General features: G+C 47.8%; 1 protein-coding gene across 1 annotated transcript; it reads left to right on the forward strand.

Moving 5' to 3' along the window:
- Positions 1–9232: 9232 nt before the first annotated feature.
- LOC137501258 (histone H2B) lies at positions 9233–9604 on the forward strand. The gene has a single exon (XM_068228164.1). The coding sequence runs from the start codon at positions 9233–9235 to the stop codon at positions 9602–9604; it is 372 nt and encodes a 123-aa protein (XP_068084265.1).
- Positions 9605–10315: the final 711 nt, after the last annotated feature.

A 10315-nucleotide genomic window follows, 5' to 3' on the forward strand; every position in this document is an offset into this window, starting at 1 on the left:
CTATCGCTGACCCGTTGATATAACGACGACGTTCGGTAATAAGTTGCAAGTCTGTTGTGCGCTATTCTCTGCAGGTAACTGGGCGTCTCTCATAAGCTTGCTTACGAACGATGATGTACTAGTGCAGGAGAGTGACCCTTGTGCGCGTGTTCCGACAAATCGTAGCATTGACTCCCAGGACTTTGCATTTCTACCTAAGATGAGACGGTTTCCTAATAAGACTGAGAAAGTAACGTTTTCGACGACAAGTGTTAGTTGAAAGTGTCGTGACGTTTTAGGTTAGGTGACGTGAGGAAAGTGCTCGATTTCAGTAGCCTGCACGTCGGCTGACCGACCTTTCGGCAAGTGATGAATTCCATAGAACTAACCTCAACTCCCCATATCATTACCGTTACCGTCCTGGATTTAAATAGGCCATTCTGAGCTCAACTTGGCGAGTTCGATTCCGGTTCACTCCCTTGGTATTTGAATGGCCAAACACGTCGGCCTCATGCCTGTAGATTTACGGGCACGTAAAATAGAAGAACTCCTGCGGGACAAAATTTCGCCTCAGCGGCGTCTCCGGAAACGGTAAATAGTAGTTAGTGGGGCGTAAAGTAAATAACATTTTTCACTACCTACCACTACTAGTTCCTGTTAGGCCGGTAGGGATTTTTCGTACTTCGGCAATAATACGTCCATTTGCCCAGCACCTGAACACTGCGTACCTGTACGTCCTACTTTTTCCTCCTTACCTTAGTACTACCGGTTAGAATTCAAAGAATAGGGAGGTTAGGTATCCTGCGTCTAACACGGTCGCCCTTTCACTGCTACCCGGGTCCTATATCCTCTTTTCTGCTGAAGACAAACACCTCAACTTCTCTTCTTAATGTTATTAACTACAATCATCATCTTCATTACCTGATTGCTTTCACGAGTTCGCAGGAATTGATAGGCCTAGAATGGAGACCCTGTTCTAAGACATGATTGCAGCGAACCGAGAAAAGGGGCATAAACTGATCGTGGATCTGCTAACTTCAAGCTAAATTACGCACACTTTTATCATCACCAGTCTTGAAAACTGGGAAGGAGGCCTGCATCTTCTCATTACAGGGTAGATGCTAGATATTTCGGGTGCAAGATACTGCAGGTTAGGCTTGGATAACCTAAACTAATTAAGAAAAAATAAAAATCTTGAGGTACCGTACCGGTACTGGTCTGGTCTAGTCATACGAAGAGTAACCCTAGCGCAGCTGGCCTAAATACCATCAGGTCCCTTTACGCATATCCTCCCATGAATGTAAATGACTCGGTACCCCTCATTACGGTACTTCAATTGATATTTGAGGGAAGAGGACTCCTAATCCTCCTGTTTTCTTCCCAGGGTATTCTTTTACAGCACAAACTTGAGTAGTAGTAGTAGGAGTAGTAGTAGTAGTAGTAGTAGTAGTAGTAGTAGTAGTAGAAGGAAGGAAGGAAGGAAGGAAGGTTGTAGTCAGGAAGGGCATCCAGCCGTATAATCACACCGAATCCACATGGCGAGAGAAGTTGTGTTAACCGTGCATCTACCCTGTGTTAGATCCTTCCTTCCTGATTTCCATCTGCAAGTAAGAATTGAACGTCCAACGTGTTAACCCAACACGTATTCCTGCAATTCCCGGCGTCGTTCGGACCAGGAGAAAGAAAGAAAGAAAGAAAGAAAGAAAGAAAGAAAGAAAGAAAGAAAGAAAAAGTTCCTTACACGTCGAAAGGGACATAGCATTCTCGCGGTTTCGCACTTTACTGACCTTATTCTTTTTTGAGGTTAGGTATGCCGCTGTACTTGTAAGTCAAAGAAGTAATTGCGTAGCCTTTTTGTAATTACATTCGACGTAACCTCAAACTTTAATACTATTATTTGAAGTCAGTTCACGCGATCGTCTTCGTTCTATGCTGCTAATAGTGTGATCGATTCTCGGCGCAGCCAGTAGGTTATTTTAAGGAGGCATACTCTCACTTAATGGCAGCTTTGAGACCAAAGGTCGGTTACGAAAGTTAGGTAAAAGTCGTCGTCGTCGACATAGTAGTAGCGGTAGTTGTTTTTTTTTAAATAGCCTTAGCCTACTGTTGTTGTTGTTGTTTGAGTCACCAGTCCGTAGACTGGTTTGATGCAGCCCTCCACGCCACCCTATCCTGTGCCAACCTTTTCGTTTCTATGTAACTATTGCATCCTACATGTGCTTGTCATGTCCGTACCTTGGTCTACCCCTACAGTTCTTACCGCCTACACATCGTTCTAAAACCAACTGAATAAGTCCTGGGTGTCTTAAGATGGGTCCTATCATTGTATCTCTTGTTCTCATCCAATTTTTTCTGAAGTTGTTCTCTGTAGGCAGCTCCCTCGGAAGCTTCTGTCTACCTCAAGCTGTCCAACTTGAGGGAGGACGCGATCGGCTGTAATATTGGAACAATTAGTAATACCGCCTGGTGTAGATATACTATATATGGGCTTCTTTTCGATTGTGAATAGGCCTAGAGATATTCGGTCCTGGCTTTGTTGCCCGGGGTAGGCGGGACGTTTCTACCAGGCTGTGCTTCCCTCCTACAGGTCAGAGACAAAGTCTTTTGTGAGACTTAACCGGCTGTCTTCCGGTCTGGGCCTTTAGGTACGCCCTGAAATACACCTAGACGTTCTAGGATTCCTCTTTAACTAGGCTTCTCTTCTCTTCCCTTACAAGGGCCTTAAAACAGCAGGAAGTGAGAGAGGGTACCTGACCGTGAGGCAAGTGCCTATGGCCCTAAATACTGCGACTAAAATGAACTTAAAGAGCTAGCAAGAGACCTGGAATCTGACAAGTCGTGGAAACTAGTCCCTAATTTATATGTTTCCTTCTTTATGCCCTTTTATGCAATGCTATTAGAGGCAGATTACGGTGGGTCTCCTTGCTACTGCAGAAATCCACCTGAAGGCCGAACGTCCCTTGCTCTCATTCGAAAGTGGCTAGAGTCCACGAACAGTTCTCTGCCTTGGCAGCTAGAGGAAGGATGGGACTTCCTTCAGGTAAGCGGTGGTCGCTCCCGGGGGCGTCGCGACGACGGCGGCTGCCCCTAAATGTCGGCATGGAGAGGGAGCTGAGGAAATGCTGTCCATGGAACACACCTGCGCCAGGACGCCCTGAACAAGGCGGGCAGCACTTCTTTCATTTGAGGAGCAGCATTAATCCTTTGGCTATCCCTTCCTACCTTGAACTAAACCTTCCGCCGCCCCCACGGGACGCAGGGTGCACGAGAAAGGAGCTAGGAAGCACGTCCCCAACTTATCGCCGCGCAGCCCACCCGACAGCTAGCCTCTGCTGTTTCCTGCGCGGTCCGAGTAGCCTGATACACTCCGCCATTCGGGAAAATTTATAAACCTGCTTCGACCGTGCCCACTGAGTGAGCACCTAACAGCGCGCCGGTCCTCTTATTGAGTTTGACCGTTCCAGTGTTTTATCATAAACACCCAAGTCTCCCCAGCCCATACCAGCCGTCAGGACCACCTTGGTGGATTGAGTAGCCAAGACACTGACATTCCCATCTCAAACCATGTCCAGGAAACCCCCAACCACCCCCAATTTCGACCAACCTCTCCAAATTCGCACCAATAACCGTGACACCTGGTACGATCCTTTTATTTTTCCAATGCCTTACGACCAGTACCCATCCAGACACACCCGATTCCACCACCGCCAACGCACATACCTAGCCATCCAGCCAGTCATAAAGCACGTCCAGCTCTTAGAGGAGCTCTCTAATGGATGCATAACTGTTTTCCCTATGGATATTGAGGGCAGCTATAGCGCCATTCTTGAACACCTAAAAACTAGGGACATCCGTTACAGAGTATGCATTGGGTACGCGCCAGACGCCGAAGTAGCTACCCAAACTGAGCTGGACGCAACACACACACCACTAACATTCACAAAAACCACACAAACTCACTTAAACCAAGAGCACCAGACAGTACAAACAGACGACCCTCCAATCATCTTGGACTCACCCCTCTCCCCCCCGCCAGAATCCGAACCCGGGACTGAGACCCCATTAATCTCACAACCGGGCACGGAAACACTCCCCCCCCCACCAGCATCCGAACCCGGGAATGAGACCCCATTAGTCTCACAACCGGGTACGGTAACACACTCCAGATACACTCAGACTGGGAGCAGGCGTAAAAAACCTGCCCCTAAGTCAGCGCCGCTCACATCCAACACCTACACTTCAGAGACACGAACACGCACCCCCCCTCACACAACACTCATTACACAGTGTTTCAATTGTCTTCGGTTGAACCACTCTGCAGCCTCGTGCTCAGAGGCTCAGCGGTGTAATCGGTGTGGCGGTCCCCATCGTCACACTGAGTGCACTGTACCACGCAGCCAGCCAAGGTGCGCGAACTGCCAAGGCAGTCACGCCGCCTCATTTCCTGGCTGCCCGTTCTTGAAGAAGGCAATTCGAGACCATTACAGACGCGCCAGGCACTTACAGGCTCACCACTACTCACCACAGACACCACTCAGCCATAATACACTTCACCATTCGAACCCAGGACCTTCTACCAACGCCCATACGACCCAGCCCTGCCAAGCTTCCCATGCCCTGATCAGTCTTCTTACCAAGCTAATATCAACTCCGGATCAGCCTCTACTTCCCATGCCTGCCAAGCAACTGATCCTCAACTAAATTAAATCCCGCCCTGCATACCGCCCCCGCCCAGTAACAAGCAAAGACCTCACTCCTCACTTCCTTAAAGCACTGGAACTCACGGAATCCGAGGCGGGAGCACTACTTAAATGCTGCTAATTAACAATGCTGTACTTTCCAACTTAACACCTATAGATGCTGTAAAATTATTACTTAACATCCGCAGATACTTGCACTTTAAAGTAAAAGTGCAAGTTGCGAACTGTTGACACGATGAAGCGTTACAGACTTCCAAACGTAACATATGCTAGGCAAACCCTGCTCCATCAGGGTGAGCCACATCGTCTACAAAAACAGCTGTGCTAGCCATGGTTACTGAATGTAAATTCTCCTAGGTACCAACACACATACATACTACTTACACAAATAGTTAAGCAACATCGGGAATGGCCACCCAGTGGATGGGTGACCACAACAAGTACACTCACACATACATTCAACAAAACATATACATTAACAACACCATTTACTGAAAATAACACACAACAAATAAATCAAACATACGAACTTTCACAAAACTGCAACATAACATTAAAGGCCGACAGAGGAGTCTCGAAGAGACACCGGCATCGGCACAACACTAACACCTATCTCTAGATAGGTGTACCATACCGAACCCTGGGGATTTAACACATCATTCGCACCGTGACCATGGCTGACACTGCAACAGCATCGGCAGCATCCGCACCCGCCTCGGCTCCGGCCCAGGCGTCGCCCAAGAAGAACAAGGCTTCCGCATCCAAGAAACCTCGCACCAAGCCTGCACATCCGAAAACCTCCGAGATGGTGGGCAGTGCCATCAAGAGCCTCAAGGAGCGAGGTGGATCTTCTCTCCAAGCTATCAAGAAGTACATCTCTGCCAACTACAAGGTGGACTCTGAGAAGCTGGCCCCATTCATCAAGAAGTACCTGAAATCTGCTGTGGCTTCCGGAGAGCTGGTCCAGACCAAGGGGAAGGGAGCTTCAGGTTCCTTCAAACTCGCCTCAGCTGCCAAGCCGGAGAAAGCCAGCGCAGCCCCTGTCAAGCGGTCCGCCGCCCCCAAGGAGAAGCGCATCCCCAAGGCGAAGAAGGCTGGGGGAGCCAAGGCTGCAGCCAAGAAAGCCATTTCCAAAAAGCCTGCTGAGAAGAAGAAGGCAGCTCCTGCTCCCAAACCAAAGCAGAAGGCTCCTTCCAAGGCTAAGAAGGCCGCCAAGGTGCCCACTAAGAAACCTAAGGCACCTAAGCCTAAAAAGGCCGCTAAGCCCAAGGCCTCGCCTAAAAAGGCACCTGCAAAAAGGAAGTGAGAACCCTCGAGGTTCTTACACTACCCGTGCACCTCTTGCTCTCACGAGAGCGGAGGTTGCAAAAACGGCCCTTATCAGGGCCATCACCTTCTTTCTAAAAGAGCCTATGAAGTCTTTGAATGTGAACCCTGGCCTCTCTCCTACCTCTGTCTCATAAAGAGGCAAGTGTGCACAAGTGCCCCACTACTCTCTTATTATTATTATTATTATTATTATTATTATTATTATTATTATTATTATTATTATTATTATTTAGTATTTTCTTTACTGTTATTGCACTTGGAGTTTTCCTTAATCCCCTTGGCACAACAACCACCATCAAGATTTATATACTTTGTTATTATTATTATTATTATTATTATTATTATCAACATCGCCTTTATTATTCAGTATTTTCTTTACTATGATTACTCTAGGACTCTTCGCATCGTCCTGTGGAATAAAAAATAAAATAAAAAAACCCACCGCCATCCAGATGTATATACTTTGTCGTTGTTGTTATTATTATTATTATTATTATTATTATTATTATTATTATTATTATTAAGTTTTGTGTCTACTGCGCTTGCACTTGGAAGGTTCACATCATCCCCTGGAAACAACAACAACCACCACCACCACCATCATCATCATCAAGATTTATATTATTATTATTTATTTCCTTTTAAAGAATATTTTAATTCACTGCCCGTGCTAGCTCAGAGACTACGACTGCTCTTTCTGGGATATTTTGGTGGCCCTGAAAAGGGCCGTTTGGTGAAAGGTTCAGCGTTAAGCTAGCTCTGGACTTAGGCACGCTCCCCTCGGATGCGGCGGGCGAGCTGGATGTCCTTTGGCATGATGGTGACACGCTTGGCATGGATGGCACACAAGTTGGTGTCTTCGAAAAGACCCACCAGGTAGGCTTCGCTGGCCTCCTGCAAGGCCATGACGGCCGAGCTCTGGAAGCGCAGGTCAGTCTTGAAGTCCTGAGCTATTTCTCTCACGAGCCGCTGGAAAGGCAGCTTGCGGATGAGCAGCTCGGTGCTCTTCTGGTAGCGCCTGATCTCACGGAGGGCCACGGTACCGGGCCTGTACCGATGAGGCTTCTTCACTCCACCCGTGGCAGGCGCGCTCTTACGGGCAGCCTTGGTTGCCAGCTGCTTGCGGGGGGCCTTGCCTCCGGTGGATTTACGTGCAGTCTGCTTCGTCCGGGCCATGACGTACGGTACTCACTGTCGACACGCTGCAGGGAGAATAACAGGAGCTCGCTCCCGCTCGCCTTGTTTTATTCCTTCGCTTCCCCCTCCCTGTGCTGCTGCAGCGCTGCCATTCGCTAGCCAGTTGCCGACGTCACCGGGGCCAGGCTCGTTCAACAAAAGCACAGGCAAAAGCGGGGCCTGGCACATTCGAGCTCTGAACTCGCTGTTGTACTGATCTACCATGACCGGACGAGGCAAGGGAGGAAAGGGACTCGGCAAAGGAGGCGCCAAGCGTCACAGGAAGGTGCTCCGAGACAACATCCAGGGCATCACCAAGCCTGCCATCAGACGTCTCGCCCGCAGAGGTGGGGTCAAGCGTATCTCGGGCCTAATCTACGAGGAGACTCGTGGCGTGCTCAAGGTTTTCCTGGAGAACGTCATCCGGGATGCCGTAACATACACCGAGCACGCCAAGAGGAAGACCGTGACCGCCATGGACGTAGTGTACGCCCTCAAGAGACAGGGACGTACCCTTTACGGTTTCGGCGGTTAGATCTCTTCCGAGCGTGCTCCCGGCAGGGGGCATGCAGTGTTTAAAAAAAACGGCCCTTTTCAGGGCCACCACTTACCTCTCAAAAGAGCTTAGTGTCCCGTGTCCAGTACTCCTCTAGCATTGCTTGTGCAGCACTTCTTCCTAGGAGGTACTGTACTGTACACTTCTGCTCGAGCCCTGCAGAGAAGAAAATATGCCCTCAACGTTAGTAATGAAGTCTAGTCTGAAGTTTATTTTTAATGGACACTAGATATCTGTATCTGATCCTCTCTCTCTCTCTCTCTCTCTCTCTCTCTTTCTTTCTTTCTTTCTGTCTTTCTTTCTTTCATTTGGAAACTAATCACATGGCTTCTTTCTAAATAAATAAATAAATAAATAAATAATTAAATAATTAAATAAATAATCTGATAACCTACTCCAGTTTTGAAGGTTATACCGTAAACTGGTATGATATTAAAAGTACTTCTTATGAAACCTTCCTTCCTTCCTTCCTTCCTTCCTTCCTTCCTTCCTTCCTTCCTTCCTTCCTTCCTTCCTTCCTTCCTTCCTTCAATAAATAAACTGTGTAATATATCTTTAAGTTGGCTAGGCTATTTTCTGTCCTAAACACTAAATTCCAGCATCTGTTGCTACTGAAGGGACACTAAACACAGTTCTTCTCTTTGTTGTTGTTGTTGTTGTTGTTCTTCTTCTTCTTCTTCTTGGTTTCACTATTATTATTATTATTATTATTATTATTATTATTATTATTATTATTATTATTAGAGACTTATATGTACTGTACTGCTCTTTCTCTTTTGATACGTCTTTTACTACTGAGCAATAAAGCCTGACAAGCAACTCTTTCCTTAACCAGCTGGTGGCCCTGAAAAGGGCCGTTTTTTAAATTTTTGCCTGGGAAACCAAGGCTAAGGCAATTAAGCCTTCTTCTCGGTCTTCTTGGGCAGGAGCACTGCCTGAATATTGGGCAGCACACCTCCCTGGGCAATGGTCACACCAGACAGGAGTTTGTTTAACTCCTCATCGTTACGTATGGCCAACTGCAAGTGACGGGGGATGATCCTCGTCTTCTTGTTGTCACGGGCTGCATTGCCTGCCAACTCAAGAACTTCAGCAGCCAGGTACTCCATGACCGCAGCCAGGTACACGGGGGCACCAGCACCCACTCGCTCTGCATAGTTTCCCTTGCGGAGGAGACGGTGGATACGCCCGACAGGAAACTGCAGGCCTGCACGGCTGGAACGGCTTTTGGACTTGCCCTTAACTTTTCCTCCCTTGCCTCGTCCTGACATGATGCTCTGCTAGTCTGCTTCGCACCAAATGGTATTTTTCCGACTAGTGACCACCAGTTTTGTACTCTGGCAGGTTACGCGAGCCAGCGAGCCAGCCAATGAGGCTGCAGCTAGTTCGCCCCCATTGGCTAGTACGACACAGGCGTTTTCTTTCAAATACACGCTGAAACCGGGTGCCCCCAGCCATTCGTTTGGATTCTCAGTAGCTACACGAGACAACCATGCCTCCTAAGACTAGCGGAAAGGCCGCCAAGAAAGCCGGCAAGGCCCAGAAGAACATCTCCAAGGGAGATAAGAAGAAGAAGCGCAAGAGGAAGGAGAGCTACGCCATCTACATCTACAAAGTACTTAAACAGGTACACCCTGATACTGGCATCTCCAGCAAGGCGATGAGCATCATGAACAGCTTCGTCAACGACATCTTCGAACGTATCGCCGCTGAAGCTTCCCGTCTGGCCCACTACAACAAGCGCTCCACCATCACTAGTCGGGAGATCCAGACTGCCGTCCGTCTCTTGCTGCCCGGAGAGCTGGCCAAGCACGCCGTCAGCGAGGGCACCAAAGCAGTCACCAAATACACCAGCTCCAAGTAAGGAGCTACAGGGAATAACCACCCTTCTTAAGAAACGGCCCTTTTCAGGGCCACCACACCTTTAAAAAAAAGAGCAGTTGTGTTAGCCTCTTACCCTTAAGCAAACCAAAGGCAAGTGAAAAGGGGGACATCACATCAAAGTGGTTAGCATTGTTACTTTAAGGTCAAAAGAAATTAGAAAACCTCATAATAATAATAATAATAATAATAATAATAATAATAATAATAATAATAATAATAATAATTATAATAATTATAATAATAATAATCGTCGTCGTTAACACCATCATAGCCGGACGGATTATTCAGTCCTTTTGCCGCTTGAAACGACAATCGCACCGCCGTCAAGAACAACAACAACAACAACAACAACTACTACTACTACTACTACCACGGGGCCCTGGGTCTTTCTTTCTTTCTTTCTTTCTTTCTTTCTTTCTTTCTTTCTTTCTTTCTTTTCTTTCTTGAGGAGATTGGTTGGGATTGAATGTAGGCCCTGGGTCGAGTTGGGGTTAGGTTACGACGAAGTGAGGTTAAAACTACTCGGGTTAGGTTCCGCCGCGCCCCGCCGCGCGCGCTCAGTACCGCCCTCGTACGCTCCTCCGTCGCGATCTCCGAGCAAAGTCTCGTCTCGACAACGCGCCCGCCCACCTCCAAAGAATAAATAACCGTTGCCTTCTGTACACATGCATCTATGAAGACTTCCTTTCTC

The sequence above is a fragment of the Anabrus simplex genome, chromosome 6, assembly GCF_040414725.1.
Source record: "Anabrus simplex isolate iqAnaSimp1 chromosome 6, ASM4041472v1, whole genome shotgun sequence".
NCBI classification, from domain to species: domain Eukaryota; kingdom Metazoa; phylum Arthropoda; class Insecta; order Orthoptera; family Tettigoniidae; genus Anabrus; species Anabrus simplex.